The sequence below is a fragment of the Miscanthus floridulus genome, chromosome 18 (genome assembly GCF_019320115.1).
Source record: "Miscanthus floridulus cultivar M001 chromosome 18, ASM1932011v1, whole genome shotgun sequence".
In the NCBI taxonomy this organism is placed as follows: domain Eukaryota; kingdom Viridiplantae; phylum Streptophyta; class Magnoliopsida; order Poales; family Poaceae; genus Miscanthus; species Miscanthus floridulus.
The window spans coordinates 34,200,695-34,228,404 of NC_089597.1; the positions used below are offsets into that span (position 1 = coordinate 34,200,695).

Consider the following 27,710-nt stretch of genomic DNA (forward strand, 5'->3'; position numbering starts at 1 on the left):
GCTAACAGCTCTAGGTCACGCGGTAATTGGCGCGCTGGTACTGCCTTAAGCGATGGTGCAGGCCAAGTAAAGACGTTCGTCCGGATATGCTGCTGGCTGCCGCCGTACGTGCTGATGATGACCGGGGATTTTTCTGCGAGGCTTGCAGGATCCACAGGATGGTTCAGTACCACTGCTTGAAAGTCCGGGAAAAAATCATTGGAAGACTTCAAGCATGCAGCAAAAGCGAGAGAGACAATTCAAGCAATGCAAGCAATAAAGCATGCATGCATCGATCGACCACGAACGTTGCATTGCATGCAACATACGTAGTTGTTGTAGATCCCACAAAAAAGCTTTTCGTTCCATCGAACACAGCACCAGGAATAATCAACACTTATCGATCAAATACCGGGGCATGCAAAGGGAACTAACAGGAGTTCAGATGCCGTCAGAGAGCAATGTAAAGGCGGGACCTGCTTCAATTCAACAGCCATGCATGTATGCATGATGCTCCCACACACAGGGGCCCTGCTAGCTAGAAATAAATCATTGAACCATGGGACAAGCTACTGCAATACTAACGTGTGTTGTGTGTATATAGCAGCAAGCAAAAAGGCAATGAAGCAGACGCAGGCACGTTCCCGCCGGCCGACCTCATGGCGAGAGAGGACCACCAGCTGGTTATGGTGTAGCCAGTGAGTCAGACGGTCTCACACACCATGCCCTGAAAACCATGCATGCCAGGTTTCCTATACGGTCCCTTCATGTCAGGAAGACAGGAACCCAACAACAGTGACATGCAGAGAGACAGAGAAGCTGGGACTGGGAGCGAGTCACAACATGCATGCATGGCACCGCACATCATACCGCTTATGATGTCTTTCATGCCCGCTGCTAGTGATAGCTGCTCCTCTGTGTACCTACAACGATACGAAGCCAGCGAAAAAACAAACAAACAAGCAGCTTTATGTCGACTATAGTACTTACTGCTTAGAAGCATGATTTCCCTAGCTAGATAGTTAATCCACTTATATCATACTATAAGGGTCAGCCAAAAAAAAAAAAAAGAAAACCCTCAACGCCGCATCCCGGAGTAGGTTTATGTTTTGACAAATATGGTGTTAAACTCCAATTGACTAAAGTATAATAATGGTTTATTATGAGCATGTTTGGATGCCAGACACGGCCAGCTGTTGCGGCGCCTAAGTTGTGGCGCTGAAAATCCACGCCACAACTGTAATGAAGTTTTATAAAAAGAAAACCTGTGGCTGCCGCAGCTTTGCCTTCAACCAAACATCAGCTTTTCATTGTTTGGGTGCCGCACCCTACTAGGCGTGGCAATCTCTGCCGGGAACCAAACACCCCCTATGCTTGATTTGACCAAGTTCAAATTGATTTTGCCTCGCTCTCCACCGTGTGCGGCGTAAGGATTAGGACCGTCAAATGTAAAGGGGCATAGTTTTTCTCGCTTAGGGCACGTACAGCCCACAGACGATGGTCATCTGTAAACGCCTCGAATTTATCGTATAGACATATAAAAAGACAGGACATACAACCTATGGTCTATTTCGTTGTCTACAGGCTATTTAATGTTTTGCATATAGCCAAGATCAATGATAAATTCATTTTTGTATTGTTGATCAAACACTAGCCTTGCAAAGGCACGTCCAGGTGTTCTGCAAGTCACGTGCATTCCAACAGTTTTGGATATGGAACAAATAACAATGATCGGCAAGTCTGAACATATGGATAAAAGTGATCTGCAGGTCAACATATGGATAAAAGTGATCTGCAGGTCTAAACATACATAAAAGTGATATTTTCAGAACTGAAATCTCCAAAAACACATTCCCCGCCAATTGAAATCACCAACATGGTGAGATCAACTACAGCAGTGAGTGAAGTCACAAATATTCATAAGTATTCAGTCCAAATTTTCAGAAAAGCTGCAGCAGCATCCAGTAAATATTCAGGTATTTTTTTTGCAAAGGATCACAGCAGCTAGCATCATAGTTCATAGCAGGATGACACTAACACGCTTAGTAGTTCATAGTTTTCAGAAAATTAGTGCAACACCCAAACAGAAACCAAGTGAAATGCACAAGTACAAGTACCACTTGTCATCACTCAGTTCACTAGTAGAAAACAAGCAAAACTGCCATTTCACATTCAGACTCACCCTATTAGGTAACATTTCACACTGTCATTTCCAGAATCAAACAGATACACTAGTTTTCAGAGAACATATACACTAGTTTTCAGATAACAATAGTAACTGATGTCATTTGACAATGACTGAAATTTCAGAAAAGTAGCAGCTTGCAAAATCAGCCACATAATCCGCTTCTCAGTCCTAGCCATTTCGTTCTCGTCATCATTCACTTGAACATGTTGCTGCTAGTATTGGTTGACAACAACTGCTAGTATTGTTTAAGAAAAATAACTGCTACTACTAGTGTTTAAGCAAAATAAGATCGCTGCTACTTCAGATCACTTTAGATCTGTTTTCAGAAAAAAATGCAGTAATATGATAATGAAAACCATGTACTGATAATCAAAATTCAGAAACATCTACTGATAATCAAAGACGCCCCGCCGTGGCTAGTGAAGCCGCCGATAGGGGAGGATTGGGCCGTGCCGGATGCAGCCATGGATGAGGACGATGCTGATGTTCGTCGTTGCCGCTGCTGATAGGGAAGAGAGGCGCCGCCGGGCCGGATACGCCGCCAAAGGGGAGGAGGCCGGCCGTCGAGCCGGATCTGCCTCCAACGGGGAAGAGGCCCGCCACCCTGCTAGATCGACCAATGGAGGAAGATGCCCGTCCGCCGCCGACCTTGCCCTTCAGCCCCGCCGCCACTCTCATCGCGGCGCCGCCGCCGTGGATTTGACGCGAAAATCCATTCCCGCGCGCCCTCAACTTCCTCTACGCGCTCGCGTCCGCAGTGGATGGATCCTCCCGCTCGTCGACTCCCCTGTACAACGCGACTCTAGAGAGACGAGGGCTTCTTGGACCACGAGCCACGCTCGTCGTCTCGCGAAATGATGGGGCGAGCTCGTCTCCTCACAACCGGGGTTCTTTTTGTAAAATATACGACGTACAGACACGGTGTACAGACGCGCTGTACATGCCCTTAGCATGCCCATGTGATCTGATAGTCTATTAGCTCAATGATAGAGGTCTATGGTAATTGTGTCTAGTTCAAACTTCAACGTGCTCATCAAAGCCGGACGGAAATCCATGTTGACGCACGGACAAACAAACACAGATGCTTGTGGTGACGATGGCGGGATGAGAGATCTATGCCGGGCCAACTGGTGCAAACCTTTGATAGATGAGAGACCGACGCCGGGCCAGATGTGCGAATCTTCGGGTGCCAATGTTGTAGGCTTTGTTTAGATGTACAATTATCCGCTTCAATCCATATGTGTTAGAGTGGATTGTGGTAGAATTTAGTTTAATTTCTACTCTAATCTACTTTAGCACATGTGAATTGAGCTAAATATATAGACATCAAACAAGGCCGTAGATGGATTTGCCACCAACAACGCATGATTTTGGATGAAATAATATCCAATCTAATGTCTACGGATGTTTATTAGGGCTAACTAATTCATAAGGCGGATTATTGATCTCTCCAGGATGACGCGATCGAAAGATAGGATTGAACGACGCTAGTCTATAGCTCTTGATACCATGTAAGAAAATAATTGAAACGGCTTAACTTATCCTTAGGCTGCTATGTCTATTAGGCTAGGGTAACACGTTAGTAAAAATAGAATCTTTACATGTTTTCGGGAGGAGAGAGAAATGAAACGTTTCATAGGGATAAATGTTTGGGCGCTGTTTCCAAGCTATTGGAAACCGGACTGACACTTGCATTGAGGGGGGAAGTTTTATCCATGGATCCTGTGCTCCAGAGAGCTCTGGGCGGCGCAGCCGGCAGAGGAGGGAAAGGATGTGGGGCAGCCGGCTGGGACTCAAGAAGGCTTCCTCGCATGCGCCGTCGCCGCTGGTTCCCGCGACGCCGATGCATGTCCGCCCCCGTAGCTTCGTCACCGGTGTCGCCGCCGCCGCCGATCCGCCCCAGCGCCGCGACCGGTGTCGCCGGCACCGATGTCCGCCACCGGTTCCGTCCTCGGCCAACCCTCCGAGCCCGTGCGTGGCGGCAAGGCGCAGCTCCGCAAGCGAGGCCACGGCTCATTCCACGGCCGGTGGCAGGAGGCCGGGCTCCTATACAGCATCCGTCCTCGCCCGGTGCGCACGGCGGTGGCGGCATACGGATGCGGAAGCGGCAAGGAGCAGCTCGCGCTGGCCGCGTGCTGCAGCATTGTTCGGGCGTGTTCAGTACTTCAGTTGGTCTGTGCAGGCGTTCGATTGACTGAATGCATGTTGATGTTTGCTTGAATCTAGATGCCTGTGATCGGCAATTCGGCATGCAGTTGTAACACTTGAATCTGGAAGGTTATAATTTCGGTGATAAGCTGTGAATCTCTTGGCATACTCGATTTTTGGTATGGTTGGCTGTATGCTTTCTGCAAGAGTTCGCTGCCACGTTTGATCACAACACAATATACTAATTAAATGTTAACACTACTATGTAAAACTGTGAAATGAAACTGTGCATTGAGACGTTGGAAATAATCATGACTTGATTTAGTTTGTGTCATGCAGGTCATGTTCTATTATTAGAGTACATGTGAGTCACGTATTTGTGAGGCTGCATGTAGTTGAACGAGATGTGTTCTCGTGGAGAAACTAGATAGGCATTAGTTTGTTAGCTGAGTCTAGGTGGTGGACGACAGGACGAGTAACGAGGAGATGGCGTTAGAGGCATCGCATGGCGCATGCATGAGCGTGGCTTGTGGTCAGTTGGAGCGACCTAGTCCTGCGGACGAGCAACTTGCGTCGGTGCCTGAGAGAAGTCTGGCCGGTTCATGTACGGATCATGTGCATCCGTTGCGCATGTGAGATTCGTGGCTATGCATGAACTAAGATCGTGCGTTCATGCGTGGCTTAGGCTGCAGGGCTATATATAGCTGATGTAATGTGTCTGTTCAAAGTGTCCCGAGTTGTGTGTTTGAATAATAGAAGCCAAGAAATAGACGTATGTCTATTGTTCATCTTCTACCACTGTTGGTCGAAAGTTAGAGTGACTCGGTTCCAACATGAGAGACCCTGTTTCATCCTTAGTGTCATGTCTTGAAAATTCGGAGGTGAAACCTTCCAATGAAATTGGCCTTACGTATGGTCCAGTTGATATATGTCCTACTAACAGGACTTTAAGTCTACTCAGAGTATAGGAATAGATCTATCCTATTACTATATCTTAGAATTATATCTCTATTATTCCTAGAATCCTATTATTCCAAGAGGCATGAATTAGCTGCTGAACGGGCAATCGGGCATGTGTGCACAGGTCGGCAGTGCAGTACGCGGCTGCCTAGCTTGAGATGGGGTACTTCGGTGACGAGATGGTTATAGCTTTTACTCAACGCCTCGGCTGCTGTCACGTACTCCGGTCCCCCTCCTCTCATTGCAAATGGCCGGCCGGCCTGCCGGCCGCCTCGATCGGCCCTAGTCTCTCGCCTTAAAACCACACCACCACTCACACCCAGTTCCTGCGCGCACTTGTTGTTGTGCTCAGTGCTCACTGCCGAGCAGCACTGCACAGGCGACAGGAATCCTAGCTGGTGCCTGTCGTCGTTCAATTTACTGCGACGTGACCACAGTCCACACAGCGTGTCGTCGTTGTCATGGCCGCACACCATAATATGCATGGCGTCGACTCGTTCGCGCATCAGCTGCCCTTCATCCCCGGCGCTGCGCGTGCCGCGGCACCGAAGACGCCGGCGGCGAGCAGGGACGCCGCCAGCATCCGCCTCTTCGGCCGGGACTTCCCCAACGACCAGCAGCAGGCGGCCCACCAGCTGCTGCTGCTCAAGGAGGACGCGGTCGGGGCCGGGGAGGGCGGCGGCGAGGCGGCGGCGTCCGGCGGGGAGAGGAAGTTCGAGTGCCACTACTGCTGCCGCAACTTCCCGACGTCGCAGGCGCTGGGCGGGCACCAGAACGCGCACAAGCGGGAGCGGCAGCACGCGCGGAGGGCGCACCTCGAGGCCTCCTTCGCCGCGCACTGCAGCGCCTACCTACCCGGAGCGCACCTTTACGGCCTCTTCGGCTACGGCGGCGGCGGCGGCCACACGGCGCTGCCACCGGCGCATTACCCGCCGGCGGCAGTGTGGGCAGGCGCCGTGCCGGGGATATACGGCGGCGGCGTGGGGCCCGTGGCGCGGCCTCCCGTGTACGGCGGCATGGCCGTGCCGGGGATGTGGAGGCCGTCGCCACCTGGGAGTGGTGGAGCTTTTGTCGCGGCTGGCCGACCCGTGAGGACCGATCCCGCGGGCTACGGAGAGATGATGGCTGGCAAAGACGACAAGGTGGCGATGGCAATGAGCGTGGTGACGTCACTGCCCGCGTTGCCGCCGTCGTGCTTATCCGGCCAGTCGGCGGAGATGATAGGGAGACCTGAGTTGGGACACAAGGATGGAGTCATAAGCTTGGACCTCTGCTTGTAGTTTGTCTTCCCACCACATGCTGTTTAGATCGCTTCCTTTTTTTCTCTTTCCCTTTTGGCTTGTTTCGAGAGGTGTTTTAAGCATGTTTCTTCAGCTAAATTGCGAGAGGCATTTCCATTAGCACTGTCGAATGATATGTACTTTTCTTTAGTTTAAGGTAAGCATGCATGCAGTTTGGCTTGTGATATTTCGTCTAAATTATCGGTAACAACGTACTGTTTTAATTTGTTTATTTTTATATTTGCTTTTTTTCAATTGTTTTAGTAGGCCTCCTTTTGAACAAAAGGAAAAAAAAATTGAAATAGCTAGAATGCTGAGGACTTCTAAGGTGGACTTCACATAGGATTGGATCTCCAAAATTGTTTTGAAATTCCATATGCAACGGCTTGTTTCATATCATAGGAAATGCAGAGGACTTCTAATTAACATGGGGTCGATCTAACCCTTCCGAAAATTCTTTTATGTCTATCCTTTTTTTATTCCCATGTTTTCCTTGTAACATCGAAACTGGCAAATCCCATGTTTTTTTAATGGTTTCGGTTCCATAGGATTCAAGTTGGTAAGACAGTCTACTCTAGCGTTTTTCCTATTCCTGTATATTCTGAAAGAATACCGTACGTGTTTCAAAGAAATCTTTAGGGCATCAGCAATATAATCTTGCTTGATGGTGTAGTATTAAACTAGGTCCCACTTTAATATAAAACACACCCAACCACACGATCATTTTTCTCCACCATGTGTGCGACCATGTTGTATCGACTTCAGTGGAACCCCTCGCTTATGCCGCCTCTAATTCCTATCCCCCAATGCGGCTGCCCGAAGAGCCATCAACCCCTAGTCTAGATCTCCGATCGATGTAGCTTCCTCTTCAGTGCCCCTTCCTTTCGTAGGGCACTTGGAGTGTGGGGTGGTACCTCTACGATCGAAGGCGTGTGGGGGGCATCGACAACGTGTCAACGAGGGCACACAATGGCAGCACATTGGCGAGGGGCGAGGGTGCATGGGGGCGTGCATCGGGAGGAGGCGATGGTGATCGTTCTTCAGCTTGGGCCCGCGGTGGCAATCCTCGAGGGTGATAGAGAAGAGGAGAAGAAAATGTTTTTTAATGCTTACACCTAGGTAATAAGCTTAATACTAGGTGGAAAAATATTTTTATTCTTACCTACTTCCACAATGCTCCTGTGACAGAGCCGTCCAATTTATACAAGATCAAGTACGGCTGCCCCCGCTAAATACGTTGACGCGCACATACTTTCGCTTATATAAACCCGGTAGCCCGCCGAGTGTCACGAAGGATCTCGGTAAATCAACATCACAACCAAGATCGCACGATTAAGCAAATACACATCATATACACGGAGTTATAGCAGAAATAATATTTATAACGAGTTCACAAATAATAATACAAGTTTGGGTTTCAAAACCGATTAGTGAAAATAACACAGCTTTCAAATGATTACAATAATATAAGTTCCAAATACATTGCTAGCATATGTGACATCCTCTAACAAAAGCATATAGATAAGAACACTATATAGAGTCGCCGAGCCCACTAGCGGTTAGCCACCATCTTCAGCAGGCCGAGAACTTCAACTGTAATATGATGGGATAAACCCTGAGTACTTGAACGTACTCAGCTAGACTTACCCATCATAAATCAAAAATAAAGTGACACCACGGATCATGCAAGGCTTTATAAGTGGAGCTGGCTTGATAACATTTTACATAAAAAGGCACTAGTTGAGCTATACATTTTATAATTCGATTCCAAGTTAATTGTAGCTATTCATCTCTAGATTAGCATCTAACCCGTGCTAAACATGTGATGTATGATTATGTAGCATAACAATAATAACTATAGCCGGTGTAACTTTCCTATGTTCATCATGACCATCAAATTTCATAGTTTAATTACTACGATGCTGGAGCTAGTCAAGTTTCTCACTATCCTGAAGAGACGGCGATTCGAATCGGTTGCAACCAGCTGGACAGTATTCCTAACACAAACCCAGGTCTACCAGCCACGGTAGCCTTAGGTCACCTTTGGTATAACTCAGGTTCACATTTTACGGGTTCGATCAGCGGCGCACAATCAGGAACAACCAGCTGCCAGGACGTTTAGGCCTAGCCTGCCCTTGGGCTCACATCTAGCTCCCCACACATCCTTACTACCTCCAGTGTGCACACTCTTACAGAACGAGGCCTGACCTAAGTTGAGCTACTCAGCTTCACGGTCGGAACGAGTTATCCGACCAGCTAAGTAAGAGGCATGCGTTCAATCTCGATAGAAGTGCCAGCAACGATACGGTCCTTAATCGACACGGACGAGATCAACATAGCCAACCCAACACCATTGCATATGAAATCCTACCCGGTCTCCACTTAGATTACATCCGATGGTTATTTTTGCATGATAGCAAATATAGCTGTCGGGTTCATAAACCCAGGGTCCCTAATGGGCCCGCTTCCCAGCAAAAGCTTGGTCCAGCAGATGACATTACAGACACCGCGCAACTCCTGGGCCGGCCCAGATACCTAATGACAGGCCATAAGAGTGATCCAGTCTCTAACCGGAAGGCCTCCGACTCTGACTGGCTTCTCCGGCCGGAAGGCCTGGCCAAGGAGGGGACGACGCTCGCTTCCGACTTCGACCCGCTTCTCCAGCCAGAAGGCCTAGCCAAAGAGGGGATGACACTCACTTCCGACTCCGACCCACTTCTCCGACCAGAAGGCCTGGCCAAGGAGGGGACGACGCTCGCTTATGACTCTGACCCGCTTCTCCGACCAGAAGTACACCAAACCTCTGCTTATAGCTCTTTCTCTGACCGACGCGGTCAGAGCTGACTAGGAATGACCGAGCAGGGACGCCCGCTCGGTAAGGACCCAAGAATCAGGTGGAGCAGATAAGGCAAGGCACTCAAGTTAAACGTAATACCGAGGACCGTACCCAGCACACCTGTAGGATAGTACTGTCAGGCCATGTCAGAAGGGTGCTTTGCAATTTCCAGACTTGTGAGAACATGAACAGTATTATGGGTGCCGACATTTGTCCTACAGTATGGTAGGCGCCGACATTGGCCATACCAGAAGAGCACGATAGAGCCTATCACATGCATCTAGGCATCAACAGTATTGTGGGCGTTGACAAACCATCTTGTACTCGATGGCTTAGGCAAGAAGACTAGGTAGCACACACGCTCTCTTTCTCTCACACACTCTCGCTCTCACTTGTAAGGCCGTCCCCTTCATCTATAAAAAGGGATGCGCTCTCTCCCAAAGACGACGGAAAAAGAACAACAGACAGATCATTCCGACTCGCTCTCTGCTAAGCTTCAGACATTCTGAGCTCTCGAACAGCTTCATGGCTCTAGAACTCTAAAGCTACACAGAGCAGACGTTCCGATACTTAACGCACGTAGGAGCTCCCAACACTCTCAGCCCTTCGGTCCAGAGTCTGACCAGACCTCTAACACCCCCATCTTACTTCAACTCGTTTGTAACCCCACAACAAACTTCAAGCACCTGGGCTCAGGACTAAAGTCACCGACCGACTCAAACTGGACGTAGGGCATGTTGTCTGAACCAGTATAAACCCTGTGTCATTGAGTGCTAGGCCACATCCAATCACAACGTACGACAAAACGACAAATATTTACTTGTTGGTCACTTTTCGCACCGACAGTTGATGCCGTCCATGGGGAGGACGGCGTACATTTACGCTTTTGATCATTGGATGGCCCACCTTTCTGCCATCTTCAGAATGATGGGCTCAAGCGATATGACTTGCTTCGACTCGCTGGAGTTTCCCACACTCCCACCTATTGGGATGTGGGTTCCTCTCGTCTTTGAGCCGTACTATACCTTTCTCTTCGGAAGCCTAGACTTCATCACCGACCAGCTTGGCGTGCTTTGCCTTCATGAGGAGGCACTTGTCCCGGTGCCCATCGAAGGAGGAGCGCCCTCCATCGGCTCTGGGCCACCCAGCGACCTCAACGATGAGGCACCTACGCTCCGCTCCGAGCCCACACTAGGCTCAAACCCCACTGTGAGTAACATACATATCGTTCCTTACTCACCATTTAATATCTTTCGCCGACTCTCTAGAGGGACCCCGTTGTCCACACCACAACCGCCATGCAACCGGTTCCCCTATGGCCTCGCGTCCCCCATAGACGTGTACGCACGGGGGCTCCGAAAGATGCTGATGCCACCCCCTCTCACATCCAAATTTGTGGGGATGGTCAGCTACGCTCCTGCCTCTTTCCACGACCTCATGGATGATGAGGTTGAAAGCGATGGCTCTAGCATCAGCAACGTCGTGGCGCCTAGCCACCCTCTATCCTAGGAGTGCGCTATGACGGACGCTCTGGGATAGCCACCGGTGGTATTGGAGTCTCTAAAGACTCGCACCCCTCTGGACCCTTGTGCGGAGGCCCTCGCATGTGCACCAGAGCATGGCGAGGAGCTACGACAAAGGTGGTAGAGCCAGTCTCCACCTACGCCGGCGTGCTTGGCATAGCACGATGGGCCACATGCACGTAACCTGGCAAGCGGTGCCCGAGGTCACGCCCGCCAGGTCCAGCGCAACATCATGGATGGGGAAACGATCCCCCGTAGTTTGCTCGGGCTAGCCAGAACATTGCCACTGCGGCGATGCTTCTACACGGCCTTCCCGAGCCTGACAACCCCCAAGAACAGACAATCCACCAGAACCTCCAGGCGCTGGTGGAAACCACCGCTGTTCAACAAGCAGAGAGCTTCGCGTCGTGACACCAACTCATGGCCTCTTTCCCTACCGGGGGAATGGGGGCACATCAGTCAAATCGCTCCATCCGCTCACCACTACAGTCGTCGGGCGTGGAACAGGAGGCCACAGCTGCACCACAGCCTAATCTGACACCCGCTCCACACCAACCACCTATGCGTGAATGCCTCGGGCCAAACCAAGACACTCGTAGCATCATCAACAATTGGCACCAAGCCCGACACGATGATGACATCCACCATGCAGCAGTGAGAGTGGGTGGCACGGGCCTCGGCCGGACCATCGAGGGGAGCGGGCAAATGCACCCTAGGCATGGTCACCGACCAGACGACCAGAGTCCTAGCCCGGATGGTGGCCTTTGGCCATCGCATCTAGAGAGCGCCATTCCCACAGCGCTTCTGACCACCTACCAACATCACCAAATACACTAGGGAAACGAGTCCCGGTATATGGCTCAAAGACTTCCGGCTCACCTGCCGAGCCGAGGGGGGGGGGGGTGGATGATGACTACTTCATCATTCAATATGTCCCCATCTATGTGGGGGAGCATGTTCGAGCATGGCTCAAATTCCTCCCACCTAACAGCATTCACGACTGAGCGAATCTCAAGTGGATCTTCATAAAAAATTTCCAGGAGACTTATGTCTGCCCTAGGAATTGTAGGGACTTCAAGAGCTGCCAATAGGAGCCCAATGAGTGCCTATGGGATTACATATGTAGGTTCTTGAAGCGATGCAACTCCCTTCCTAATGTTATTGATGCGTACATCATCAGCGCATTCCTCTCCGGGACAACCTTTTAGTCCCTGATCCACAAGCTCGGCTGTCTAAAGCCCCGAACCACCCACGACCTGCTCGACGTCGCCACAAACCACGTCTCCGGTAAGGAGGTGGTTAGAGCAGTCTTTAGTGGAGGCCGGGACAAGGGCAAGGCCAAGCGTGAGGACCAAGACGAGGGCCCCCCACACAAAGGGGCAAAAGGAACAAGAAGGATCGGCGCCGATCGGCCAACTCCGCTTTGGTCGCCATGGTCGATCGTGCGGGCAAGTAGCCCTAGCAGGGCCTGCCCAACCACTTCTACAAGCTCATGGAGAGCCTATGCACCAACCATGCCTACCCTATCAAGCACCTCTATAAGGACTGTGAACTCCTCAAGCGCTTTCTGCGATAGGCCGATGGACTGAAAGAAGGAAAGGGCAAGGAAGCAGTGGCCAAGAAAGGAGGCATGGTGGGCAAGGATGGGGATGACTTTCCTGATCCCAAGGAATGCCTCATGATCTTCAGGGGACCTGATGCCATCTACTCCAAGCACCAACACAAAGTGCGCTACACAGAGGCATGCATCGCCAAAACGGCCGTCCCCTCCTTCCTTAGCTGGTCAGAATCTCCGATCACTTTTGATTAGAGGGACCATCCTACGTTGCTAGACTAGGTCGCTACCCACTCATCATTGACCCCATTGTCCACAAGAAGCACCTCACCAAGGTGCTAGTGGACAGAGGTAGCGGCCTCAACATCCTCTTTGTTGACACCCTCGATGCCATGTGCATCCCTCGGTTGGACCTCCACCTGCTGAGCTCTCCCATCCATGGTGTGATCCTGGGAACGCAGGCATACCTGCTCAGGCAGATCGACCTGCCCATCATGTTTGGCGATCGAGCCAACTTTCGCTCAGAGGTCCTCACCTTTGAGGTGGTGGACTTCCTAGGGTCCTACCACGTCATCTTGGGACGACCATGCTATGCCAAGTTCATGGCGATCCCCAACTACACCTACCTCAAGTTGAAGATGCCGGGACCGAATGACATCATCACTATGGGTAGCACCTTTTCGCACGCCTACATGTGCGACCGCGAGCATTATGAGCTCGCCACTGCCGTCATCAACTCAGCCGAGCTCCCTTGGCTTAGAGAATCATCGACCCCAACAGTCTCGAACTGCAACAAGCCAACCTCCTCGACTGCCTTCTGCCCACTCGAGGAGACTAAGGTGGTGGGGATCGACCCCACTGACCCAACGAAGATGGTGCGGATCGGGACCCAGCTCCCAGCCAAATAGGAATGCAAGCTCACTGACTTTCTATGCGCCAATCGCGATGTCTTTGCATGGAAACCTTCTGACATGCCAGGCATTCCACGGGAGGTCACCGAGCACGCATTACGCCTCATCTCGGGCTCAAAGCCCGCCAAGCAACGCCTGCATTGCTTTGATGACAAGAGGCATAGGGCCATAGGTGAGGAGGTCGCCAAACTCCTGGCAGCCGGATTCATCAAGGAGGTATACCACTCCGACTGGCTTGCCAATCCTGTTCTTGTTAAAAAGAAGACTGGGAAATGGAGAATGTGCGTTGATTATACTGGCCTCAACAAGGCATGCCCGAAGGACCTTTTTCCTTTGCCATGCATAGACCAGATAGTTGACTCCACCTCAGGATGCAAAATCCTCTCCTTTCTGGATGCCTACTTAGGCTATCACCAGATCATGATGAAAGAGTCCGACCAGCTCGCAACCTCATTCATCACCCCGTATGATTCGTACTGTTACACAACCATGCCTTTTGGTCTAAAGAACGCTGGCACCACCTATCAATGGTGCATGCAGCAATGCTTCGCCGATCAAATCAACCCTCTCGACCAACCTAACCAAGTCAAAGCCAACAATCATCGTCTATGTTGATGACATAGTGGTCAAAATGGCTCAAGCTTGTGACCTAATCATAAACTTGGCCACAACATTCATGAACCTCCAAAGGTTCAACATGAAGTTAAATCCCAAAAAATATGTTTTCGGGGTTCTGAAGGGGAAGCTGCTTGGATACATCGTGTTCAAACACGGCATCGAGGCCAACCCCAAAAAAATCATGGCCATCTCCAACATGGGCCTTATACGCAACGTCAAGGGCATACAAAGGCTCACCGGTTCCTTGGCCGCCCTGAGCCGGTTCATCTCCCGGCTAGGTGAGCGGGGGATGCCTCTCTACAAGCTTCTCAAAAAGACAGACGCGTTCGTTTGGACTGAGGAAGCACAGCAGGCTTTGTAGAGCCTCAAAGCGTCACTGATGTTGGCCCCAATCATCGTCGCTCCTGAATGGGGAGAACCCTCCTCCTCTATGTCAGGGCACGCAACCATGTGGTGAGCACCACCCTAGTCATCGAAAGAGAGGAGCTAGGACACCACCTTAAGGTCCAACGACCCATATACTTCATCGGGGAGGTACTCGCTGACGCCAAGGTTCGGTACCCCCTAGTACAGAAACTTCTATACGCTGTGCTGATGGCGACCCGAAAACTTCTACACTACTTCACCGACCATGATGTCTTAGTCATCACTTCATACCCGCTGGGAGACATCGTCCGCAACCATGATGCCATGGGATGGATCTCCAAGTGGGCACTTGAACTAATGGGACACGACATCAGGTATATCCCCTACACCGCTATTAAGTCTTAGGTTCTCATGGATTTTGTCATTGAATGGACAGAGGTCCAGCTCCCGATCCTAGACGTCACCCACGAGTACTGTACGATGTACTTCGATGGGTCCATAATGGCGCCTAGCTCAGGGGCTAGAGTGGTTCTAATCTCCCTAGATGGGAGCAGGTTCCCCTATGTGATCCGCCTCCACATTTTGGCCTCAAAGAATGCCACGGAATATGAGGCCCTCATCAACGGACTATGCATCACCATCGAGCTTGGTGCTATGTGGCTCTACGTCCACGACAACTCGGAGTTGGTCATCGACCAAGTCTTGAAGGAGTCCTCTTGCAAAAGCCCCCTCATGGCAGCATACTACCAGGAGGTGCGCAAGCTCGAGGAAAAATTTTAGGGGATCAAACTACATCATGTCCCCCAAAAGGACAATGATGCCACCAATTTTCCCGCAAAATTGGCTGCCAGGCAGGTTTCATCTCCAGATGGGGTCTTCATCAATGACCTTCATGAGCCATCCACTCACATCCTGGAAGGTTAGGTCCAGACACACCCTGATGCCAACCTCACACTCGGGGGCTTCAACCTCGGTGCATCCATGACGACGTCGCCCGTCGACGTCGCCGTGGTAGCACTCGATTAAGCCAACTAGCAAGCACTGCTACTCGCCTACCTCCTCGTGGAGATTCTCCCACACAAAAGGACTGAAGCATGACAGATCGCTTGATGCGCTAAGACGTTCATCACATTTGGTAATGAACTTTACAAGCGAAGTCCGTCAGGAATACTCATGAAGTGCATCCCTACCGACCAAGAGAAACAGCTCCTCCTCGAGGTCCATGCCGGAATCTGTGGACATCACATGGCCCCGAGGTTGCTAGTCGGAAAGGCCTTTTGACAAGGTTTTTACTGGCCCACTGCGCTGTGAGAGGCAGAGGAGGTCATCCATAGGTGTGAGGGATGCTAGTTCTACGCTGGGCAAACTCATTTGCTGACATAGGAGCTTCAAACCATCCCCATCACCTAGACATTCATGGTATGGGGCCTTGACATGGTAGGACCCCTCAAAAAGGGCCCAAGTGGCTTCACTCACCTACTCATAGCAGTGGACAAATTCACCAAGTGGATAGAGGCGAAGCCCATCACCAACATTCATTCAGAAGAGGCGGTCAAGTTCTTCCTTGACATCATCTACTATTTCAGTGTTCCTAACTATATCATCACTGACCATGGAACTAACTTCACTGGGAAGAAGTTCCTAGACTTCTATGATGGATATGACATCAAGATCAACTGGGCCTCAGTCGGACATCCACGTACTAACGGTCAGGTCGAGCAAGCCAATGGCATGGTCCTCTAAGGACTCTCGGTCTAGGTCGCTCGGGGGCTCCACAAGGGTCTGATACCACCTCTCTTTTTTACTATCATAAAGTAAATACTTTTTACCCAAACAAAAGGGTAGTCCGTTAATTTAATTACCCTACATAGCTATGTTTTAAACTTCCGACCGATCACACCTCACCATGACCTATGGTTATGAGTAGCTGAGCCTCACGAGCCACACCTAGGTTCTTAAGGTTGTAGCCTATGGGTTGAACAGACAGGTGCAAAAAAGAAAGGATGAAAAACAAAGCTATGCTAGGATAAAAAACAAAGAATGGATGGGACATGCTTCCCCTTATGAAGTGATTCCATCACAAAACAAAATTAAAGTATTCATGAATACAAACAATTGTTCACATGGGGGCTCCACAATGAACTAATCCTTTACATTGCTGACTGTTTTTGCCCTAAATTCTATTATGGCCGCCCGGCGGCATCGGCTGACGGCGCGACCGATGAAGATAAGGGTTGCTCGCTCTCCGACGGGGTGACATTTGGTTCGGTCGGAGGTGGGACAACGCTCGCTTCTGACCCAGCGTCCACTCCATCCGTAGGCTAGATGATGTCTTCCTAGCACACGCCTTCAGCCATGCTCGCATGGCGAGCCTCCATAATGCACTACGCAGAGACTTACTCAGCAACCATCTATGCGCATGGCACCAAGCTCTCCCTGAGCGCATGGATGGCATTCGCGCTCCAGCCATCGGCATACCCTCTGTAGATGGCGATGAAGTCTAGGTCCAGATGGTGCATCGCCATTGAGGTCGGCACCCTCGACGTCCCATAGAACATCCCATCGGAGATGAGCACCCGAACCTCATTCAGGACCTCCGTGAGCTGGATGGTGGGCATGTTGGTGCTCGGCGCTGACCCAAACGCCTCTGAGACAACCACCTGGGTGACATTGCATATCTAGTCGAGCTCCCCCTTGAGAGCACATCGCTCTTCAAGGGACTTGGCTAGCGCCTCCACGCTCCGACCAATTGCCGCCTTGGCTGTCTCCAGCTCCCACTCTAGAGAACCAACTTTTTCGCCCAGTTCTTGAAAAAGGATGACAAGCTTAGAAGCAAAAGAAAGGAAAAATCAAGGCATCAACCAAAGGTAGAACACGTACATACTGACGTGGGTGTTGTCGAGGATGGAGAGTCCTTCCGCCTGCTGGGTCACCTTCTTGAGTAGCTGAGCGTGTGACTCCTCTACCCCAAGCACCTACCCCCGAAGCACGAGCACTTCTCGATTAGCCTTCGACCAGGCCTTCCGCTCTGACTCTAGAGCCTCCAAGGACTTCTAGAGCACCGCCTTGATCTTCGTCAGGTGGACCTTCGCCGCTGTGAGTCCCCACTCGGCAATGGTCGCTCGTTCTGCCATGAGCAATTCCGCCACCCACGCTCCCATCGCCTCGACCACTCGGTCTTGGGACTCATGGCGGGCGGACTCTAGCTGGCACTCAAGCTCATTGACCCACCGTGACATCGTGGCTTCTCGCTCCATACAACAGTGCTCCTAGCAAAGGAAATGGGACTTGCAGATCAACGTCGCCTCTAACTCCTATAAAGCAAGAAGCAAACACACTGGGACGACTAGTGGAAGACCAAGGAGTTGAAGATGAACACTAAAAACAAAGAAGGCTTACCTCAGCAATGCATGGCAGGTCAACTGAGACTGCCTGATGGATGACCTCAACCCGCTCCAAGGCCTCCTTGAGCTTCGCCTTGGTTTGGGCAAGATTGGACTCCATCGATAGTCCTCTGTCCTCCAGGAAGTGCCAGAGTGCCACCTCCTCCTCGTCACGTAGGATGAACCGAGCCTTCCTTGGGTCACCGGGGCAGGGCCACACTAGCTCGTGGGTCACCCCCAACCCGCTAGAAGATCCAGCTACCGCAACATCATGCGATGACTGGACCACCGCTAGCTCCTGCGATGGCGGGATGGCCGGTGGCTCCACCCTAGCGCCTGCCTCATCGGAGCAGGGGATCTCCACTACCTCGACCCCAAGGCCTGCCAGTGGATGTCCTACCTCTAGCCTAGCCACATCACCTCCTGACACCTCTAGCTCCGACCAGGAGGGCGAGCCATGCGTCCCTTCACCGAGCGAGGCAGGGAGCCCGGTCTCCCTCCTCTCTTCCACCACAGTTGGTGCAGAAGGGATCACAAGGGTCACCTCTGACCCAACCTCCACTGTCGCCACAGGGATCACTAACATCACCGCCGCTATCGCTGTCACCATGCTCATGACTGGCCGGGAGGGCACAACCCCTGGAAGGGAAGGTCGCACCGCCGCCAGCCTGCTTTCACCGCCGCTCTTTGCAACTTGCTGCAGGCTGGGTCTCCACTCCTCCTACATGGGAGGTAGGGTGTTGCTCAATCCCGTCCATCCCTGGTCGCTGTAAAAAAGTACAGGTCAGTCACGCTCAAAGAACTCAACTGTGAGATCAGAAGAAACATAGGTACAAACCTAGACGAAAGGGGTAGGGTCCTAAAGCCCTGACGCACTGGCAATAAGCCCACCGGACGAGGACCGCACATGGGTTGTGACCCATGCCCCCTCACATCGATCGATGGAGGAGCCGACCTGGCTGATTCCCGTTTGGCCTGCGAGTCGCCACGACCACCGGCTCATGGGGTACTCGCCGGGGCAACTGATGGGGCATCTCCCCATTGTGGGTCACGCACACGCACCAACCCTGAAGATGCAGGGGGTGCAAGCATGCTCCTCTGATCAGCCGAAGTGCCCCACCATGCTCGGAGCAGTGGGGCGCGAAGCCAACAACGCCTCTGAAGGGCATGGCGACTGTGCCCGCTTCACCTCTCGCTCGATAGCGGCGTCTGAGCTCACGGCGCACTTCCTTGATGTGGGAACATCACCATGCCTCTCCACATCCTGCCCATCACTGGCGGACATGGCCACAGGCGCATGATGCTCCACCAAGGTTGCAACAATGCCCCGGTCTTCATCGTCCTCGAAGGTGCTCACGTCGCCACCCATCTCTGTGGGCTCCTCTGACTTGAGCTCTGCCTCCACATCGCTCCAGTTTTCACCGGCCCGCATCCACCGGGTGATCTCCTTCTCCTTCTCATGCCTCCTCCGAGCCTTCTTAGCTCTCTTCTTCTTCTTGGCGTCCATCGCCTCCTTTAGGGTAGCTTGCCGAGCTGCTGTGGTAGAACCTCCTAAATTATAGGGCCCACATGCACCTATCACTATCCAATGACCTCTGACGACTATGCATATGTTCCCGGTAACTTAAGAAGACTATCGGGTGTCCTCGGGGAACCTCGAATCATCCATGATTTTTTGAGCAGGATCCCATTACAGAGTCATTGCAGTATTACAATAGTTTATTCATTAATATACATCAGAGTGAAATAGCGGAAGTCTTACAATAACTTAGTTTACAAACCAGTTGTTTCATACCTCACAAACTAAGTACGATTATTATTACAAAATATAGTAGTAGAGTGGCATTAGTAACACAAACATAACACACAAAGAAAGTGCCCTGCCCAAGGACCACACATTTACTTATCATCATCAATTTGAACAATCATTAGGCACCACGGTCCAAAGCAGACCTGCTCATGAGGCTCACCTGCAACAAGGGTCAACGAACCCTGAGTACAAAAGTACTCAACAAGACTTAACCAAAATAAAAATAGAGAAGACTCAGGAATGCATGCTAGGGGATTCAAGGTGTGGCTTTAGCAAGCAACAAAGTTCTTTTGCGTAAAAGCTCTTTAAAAGAGATTCTTTCAACATTTAATTCTTCATAAATACCATATATGAATCTAGCATGATCCGTAATGAGATCATGAACTTCATATCAAATTGTTTCTCAAATCCAACTCAAGTTTCAATTGTTAACTACGATGATGAACAGTGAGGTGAGTCTCCATAACCGAGGAGCAACGACGATTCAAACCGATTATAACCTAGCTAGGGATTCCCAACCACACGACATATGTAGGTCCCTGACCTACATATACCAACCTACCCTTAGATCCTCTAAAACAAGAACAGATCCATGCCACCTGAGAATACAATACTCCACCAATCTAGTCCATTGCCATGTGGGTACACGCTACTCTCGCCATCTCTCCACTCCTAGTGTGCAAGTAGCCATTCTCGTAATAGAATAGCCGAGTTAAGTCTTACCAGAGTATGTGGCTAGTACTACAAAGTCTCACCTCATGCAATTCGACAACGGACGGTTCTTAAACGACACAGGCGGAAAGAATCCGCTCACAAGGCATCCATGTCTTATGGCTCTCATACATCGAGTCCGCCCGGTCTAGATTTATTACTCCACATGCTCATATCTCATGATAACATAAATAACCAGTCATATCCAAAAATCCATTTATATCTCATAGGTGACCGGTAATCACCTGACTTTTATCATTCTAAGCACGGCTAAGCATAATTAGGCATTCTCGGATTGAAATGGGTAACAAGGTTTGATATGGAAAAGCAAGGTTGGTAATGCACCAATTAGGTTTTCACTCAACTCCTAATCACTTAATGTAGTACTGAAAAGCAAAAGTGATATAAATTTGCAAAACACAAGGGAGGTTTAAATGCATCCGGGACTTGCCTTGATTGTCGGAAAAGTTAGGTTCTGGAGATGTTCCACAGATATCAAACCCGACCTCAACAGGTGGATTAACTTCCTCAACAACTTGGTTGACAACCATATTCTCACTTTCATTCACTACACATAGTAACAATGCCATGTTTAATATGATGCGCGATATAAAACATGATGCTCGACGATGGATGCAAAAGTTAATAACTCGATTACAACTTTCCTTCGCGGTACAGTTGCAAACCTACAACTAACTAAACCTTTTCATAAACTCAAACACTTACTTTAAGCACCAAGGATCATTTTATACTAATGACCCAAGGTCATCACCCAATCCAAAAATTCGAACAAAACCTAAGTCATTAGGGTTTACTATTTGTTTTTATTAATTAATAACTAATTAATAATTATGAAATAAATAAACTTTCTCCAAATGAGCTCAAAATTTTTGTGAAGGTTCATCTCATGATAGCTAAGTGGCAAAACAATTTTCATAATTTTTGGATAATTATTTAAGCCTAGAAAAATCATGGAAACCCATTTATTAATTAATTTGAGCAATTTTTTCACATTCAAAATACACTGAAAAATAACATTTAATATTTTTCCTAAATAGTTTACATCTGAAAGAGGTCACACAAAAATTTTCATAATTTTTGGTGCTCTATTTAATTCTACCCAAAATAAATAATTCATAGCACTATTTAATCAATTCTGCAAAATAGAAAAATCCATTTTCACTTCAACGGTCACTGACAGTTGTGGCAGAACCGCCTAATCTAATGCCTCACAGGAGTGCTTGTCTTTCATTAGACACTAAGCACTCAAGGGAGAATACTAAATTACTCGGTTCCGTCGGGCACACCCTAGGGGAGAACCCAAAAATCCACATTTTTGCCATCAGGATCACAAATGAGAGAATAAGCTTACATCATTCATAACCATTTCTTACATCACTTTTAATACAACATCAGAGTATAACATTTATTATTATTATAGCAGAATGTAATCATATTATCAGAGTTATGAAGGATTTAATTGAACAGCGGAATATAAACATGTGAACAGGGTTACAGCAGAAATAAACATCTATTAAAGACATGATGAAGCATTGATAAATAAACCACGACAACAAATTATGAAAATTTCCTTATAAAAACATTTGGTAAGAGTTATAAATAACAACTATGATCGCAGCATAAAGAAAATCCTCGCTGAGCCCTCCAGGAGGAATCCACACACAAAGGTCAGCTTTAGCCTCCACCTGTCACCTGCAACAGGGGGAATAAAACCCTGAGTACTCATTTGTACTCAGCAAGACTTACCCGATAGGAGGAAAGAAAAAACTCCAAGGATATGCAAGGCTATCTGGCTTGTGGGTTTATTGCATCAGCAGGAAGCATTACTAAATGTGTATCCTTATATTCGATTTTTATTAGTAGTGCATTAGTTTATAAACTAACCATTCTATGTAAGCACATGTGCTACTTTCGAGCAGGTGGTAAGCAATTAGACTTCCTTTTCTATTCCATCTTTCATCTTTCAGTTCTTACTATGGTGCTAGGCATGAAACAAGCCGTACCGGATCACCCAGCGATTCACAAATCAATGCCCCAAGTTGGGTACCCCAAAAACAAACGCCCCACTTGTACCCAAGGCACAAGTAGGACCAACCCATCACTCTCCTGTCCTAGGTGTCTAGGTCCCTGTCCAAACTATGACTCCAAGCCCCGCCCCTGAGTCTCGGACTCAGTGCGGTGCAAGGACCTCCTCCACCAAAATAAAACCCTGACAGTCAGTCCAGAAAGAGCCAGATCTGCGACAAGAGAGCAACAAGTCTTCCAAGCACCCATACCCAAGTATGTGCTCGGGATAATAAGTCTGTGACTTGCCTCGATGGCTTATGCAATGATCGGTCCTTAACCGACCAAATAGGGAAAACAGTGTAACCAAGCCATGCCCCACGTCCATGGCGACACAACCTCTTACACCCACCAATACCCAAACCATATCCCTACCCAGTCACCAATTTACCTTTCCACCATTTATATTTTCCAAGTGATCATAATACAATAATATATTTCCTATCTCTCGTGAGTGACCGGCAATCACTTGACTTCTACCGGAGACCTATAGCATAGCAATCTACACGATCCTGTCATACTAGTAAGACTCATAGGATAAAGATATATTTATGCAAGTGGGTTTCAATCAACTCCTTGAAACTATGCACAAATATAATTTAAACTACAGAAAAGTAGGGGTTATGCATCGGGGCTTGCCTGGGTAAGATATATATTAAAAAGTTAGTATCTGCATCTTCAGATCATTCACCATCAACTGGATAGAAAGCCCATTGCATCATCTCCTAGAGAGAATACCCTTACACCATCTTTGGATTCCTAATCATCCTTCAATTGATCTGTTAATCCATCATCGTACCTTCATTCTCAAAACAAAGCATGAGGGGAGGGGCACGACAACCGACGGCTATGGCATGGTGGTTGGTAGGATGGTGCCATGGTGGTTGGCATGGGAAGATGTGTGAGGTGATGCGGGGCCACGCGCAGACATCAGTGAGGCGACTTGGTGCAGTGACGGCGGCAGCGGAGCACCGGTGCTCCATGGCCTAGGCTCGCGGGGGTGGTTAGGGGATGCGATGGTGCGGTATGGCCAATGCGGGAGGGCAGCGCGGCTACTGTTGTCTAGCCGAAGGATGCCTAGAGCAGCGGGCCACAGCACGGCCGAGAGTCAACACCTGGCGTGGTGCTCCACGCGGCGGTGCGGCGAGGCGAGGGTGATTCGCGCACGGAAAGGAAGAGGAGGGCCAGTGCGGGGAAGCTACAGGTCTAGCACGACCGAGGGACTCGCGTGCATGCAAAGAAGGCGAGGCTAGTGATGGATGCACGGGTGGCAGCAGGCCGGCCCATGGTAGGGCGCTGCAGTGCTTCGAGCAGCATGGTCAGCAGTGGGCTTGTTGCCTGCGCGTGCTATGGCTAGGTGATGGTGGGCGCGGCTTGAGTCGGTACTGTGGGCTCGCACGTGCGCCCTAGCGGCAAAGAGAGCGTCGACGCATGGGGAAGGCGCCGTGGTGCTGCGATGGCCAAGAGTGGGGAAAGGAGGGCGAGCTGGGGAGGGTAGAGCTACATGACCCGCATGCGCTCATGCGAGAGAGGGGAAGAGCCAGCATCGAGCAAGCAGAGGGAGGCGAGGGAAGTGGAGTAGTTTAGTCCGACTTAAGGCGCCCGAGGCAGCAGACAAGCGCACCAGGCCGGTCGTGGGCTGCTGGGGCTTCCCTGTGTGGTGTAGTGAAATGATAGAGAGAGAAGAAAGTGCACAGGCAGGCGTAGCATAGAGACAACATAGAGATAGACAGAGACCACAGAGGCAGCAGAAAACAAGCGCGCGAGAGGAAAAACGACGAGCCCGGTGCAGTGCAAGGTCGGTAGGGTAGCATGGTGTCGGGCGCAGAACAGAGAGACATGGACGAGATGACTCAACTCGATAGGATGCGAAGGCAGCAAACAAACAACAGCGACCGACCAGCTAGCTCAGTCCATCACGAGCATCGTAGTGAGCATATTATATTCAAAGCTGATGAAAGATTACCATGAAAAGGAAAATGCTAGCGAGAGTTCAAGAGACTAGCTCTCAGCACACGATTTCCAACCACCTCTGTGTCATTGCTCTCCCGTCATTCTAGACTAGGTGTACTGGAGGCTTCAATAGTGCATGCCTGCCTTGCTATGTGATATGTGGCTAGTATCGTGTTCATGGTGACAATGGCATGCATAGTTCATAATTAAGGAGATCATAAGCCATAGTGACCATCTATGGTTCAAAGTCACAGTGGCAATAAAATTCAAGATGTTGGTAGGCGAGCTAAAAGACCAGCGGTACTTTCGTTATTATTTTAGCTCTCAATTATTCATTTAACAAGCCAACTATTATATTTTTAAACATGGCTAAAACATTAAAGTTTGTTACTCGATATTTTAAATACAACCAAAATGGTGCTCCAAATTTTACTTAAGTACTATATACCCATCATATCATATTTTTGTTTATAAACATTGTTTTCACGTTCAATCCAACAGAACAAGCCATTCGTCATTTACTTACTAGAACCATTATCGGACACTACTAAATATTTATACGCACTGCGTAATTTATCTTGAGCATTTATTTGAGTCCACAAAACTAAATCACATAGGATTTGCTTATCGCATCAAGTACCTTCTAAATAAAAATTCCGAGAAACTCGTTTCGAAAATTTTACTTAGGCCTAAATCGCAGTGCTAAATAAGATCGTAACACTAGGGTGTTACAACAGGGTGACCCCACTGTCAGCCCACGCTGACCACGGCGGTGAAGCTCACTGACCGGTGATTTCTCGCTGACAGTGAGGTCTCCAGCGACGGCCAAGGCACTACCATGTTCCCCACAACCAGGCGCACCCATTGGTGGCACTGATTGCACCAACTACTACACAAACAGAGCTTGACACCGGCCATGGCGGCCATGATGACACGACTGCATTACGCCAGCGAAGAGAGGCTAGTAGCGGTTAAACACATGGCTTGGGAAGACTCAGTGGCTCACCCCAAACACGCTCGAGCTGATGGCTTAACCGGAGGATCAACAAAGAAGCGGGTCGGCGATCAGAGCAAACACGACGGAGCAAGCTGCGTCGATAGCAGTGTTCCAATGGCTGCAGTGGATGAAAAGGTCACCCAACAAGATACAGAGCATCATGGCAACATGGCGAAGCTAGAGCTACATTGAGCAAGAGCAAAGACGCACCGTAGAGTGTTGGCCACGGTGATGCGCACTCGATGATGATGCTACCGGCCGCGAGGAAGGCAACGCACGACGTTTATCGATGGAGTCAGGCTTCGAAGATTGGTTAGCTAGGTTCGCAAGGAGTAGGCGGAGCTGTGACAGGCTTTGCTGCGACTGGGAAGGTGCTACGGCGATGGCACGAGCTCGACGGAGCTGAGCGGTGGCGTCGGGAAAAACAGGGGAAAAGAACGGAGGAGAACGGCGACGTCGTCATGGCTTTATAGCGTGGCGAAGGACATGGAGACGATGCACAGCAGCTTCTCCACGCTAGCGCGAAGCAAAAGGCGGCCATGGGCGTGACTGGAATGCGGTGGAAGATCACCGACGGTGAGGTGTCGCCTGCGGGTACTGTTCTAGGTAATTACCGAATTGCCACTCGATTCAAATCACAAATTACTCCCAAATTTGTATGGTAACTCAAAAATCTCCAAAAATAAAAGTTGTTCCAAATTTAAAGTTCTACAACTTTGCTTTAATAACCATACCCAAATTATGTCTACATTTTGAAATGCAAGTTTAAAATCAAAAGGGGACACTTTAAGAATTTATCCCTTTTCAAATTATTTCAAATTTTATAAAACAACTTTGAAAACTCCAAAAACCAACTTTGTACACCTTGACAAGCTCTACACTTTTGCTTTTAGGCTCAACTCCAAAATGTGCTTAGATTTTGAATTAGGTTTTCTAGAGTAAAATTAAACGCTAGAAATTTGGGTTTTCGGAAATCCAATTCAACACAAATGTTTTGAAATTGAGTCATCCATACAAGAAAACACATATCATCATAAAAATAAACTTGTTTTAGTAAATGCGTATCAAAATTTTTGCTAACACCAAAATGATGTGCAATGCATATGATGACATGGCATATTTTAGGGTTTAAAACATCAGAGGTGTTACAATCTTTCCCCCTAAAAGAAATCTCATCCTGAGATTTAAAGTCCGAGCTAAGTAATGGAAGAGGAAATGTGTCAATCCAAAAACATTCAAAACCTGTTCATAAAATAGCGAAGGTCCCAATCCAAACATGATTTGTAACGACAGAGCACAACTAACATTATTCTATATTGACGCAAGAAACTCTGGAAACTTTTCTGGCAAGTAATCTTCGGATTCCCAAGTAGCTTCTTTTTCGGAATGTTGATTCCATTGTATCTTGTAGAATTTGGTTGTCCTCCTTCGAGTGACACAGTCTTTCTAATCCAGAACTTGGATAGGATATTCAGAATAGGTCAAATCAGGTTCAAGTTCCACTCCTTCAACCTCAACATTCTGATTAGGCACTCGAAGACATTTCTTTAACTGAGAAACATGGAACACATCGTGTACGGCTGAGAGATGTTCTGGTAACTTCAAGCGATATGCCACCTTTCCATATCTCTCCAAAATTTGAAATGGTCCAATATAACGAGGTGCCAACTTGCCTTTAACACCGAAATGGGTAACTCCCTTCATTGGTGACACCTTCAGATATACACAATCTCCTTTGTTAAACACCAATGGTCTATGTCATTTATCTGCATAACTCTTTTGTCGGGACTGAGCTATCTTCAAATTACTTTGTATCTGCCTAACCTTCTCTTCTGTTTCTTTCACCAGGTCAACTCCAAAAAACCATCTTTCCCCGGGTTCAGACCAATTTAGTGATGTTCTGCATCTACGACCATAGAGTGCTTCAAACAGAGCCATCTTAATACTTTCTTGATAACTATTGTTGTATAAAAACTCAGCCAAAGGCAAACATTCATCCCACTTATTATAATAGTTAAGGACACAACATCTTAACATATCTTCAAGTACTTGATTTACCCTTTCAGTCTGACCATCAGTCTATGGATGATAAGCTGTACTATACAGAAGTTTGGTACCTAACGCTGCATGTAATTGTTTCCAAAAGTTGGAGACAAACTGTGTACCTCTATCCAACACAATGGTCTTTGGTATACCATGTAAGCTCATGATTCTCGCTAAATACATCTTGGCATATTGGATAGTAGGATATATACTCTTGACTGGAAGAAAATGTGCTGACTTAGTTAGTCGATCTATAATAACCCATATTGAGTCAAAACCTTTTGACGTCTTGGGTAGACCTACAATAAAGTCCATACTTATATCCTCCCACTTCCAGGCTAGAATAGGTAATGGCTGTAACTCT

At 48.8% G+C, this 27,710-nt stretch overlaps 1 protein-coding gene across 1 annotated transcript; it reads left to right on the top strand.

The window, feature by feature from the left end:
* The first annotated feature begins 5,149 nt into the window (after positions 1-5,149).
* On the top strand, positions 5,150-6,717 carry LOC136524803 (zinc finger protein 8-like). Its single transcript, XM_066518047.1, has one exon. It carries the CDS (start codon positions 5,737-5,739, stop codon positions 6,553-6,555), a length of 819 nt encoding a protein of 272 aa, XP_066374144.1. The 5' UTR covers positions 5,150-5,736; the 3' UTR covers positions 6,556-6,717.
* Positions 6,718-27,710: the final 20,993 nt, after the last annotated feature.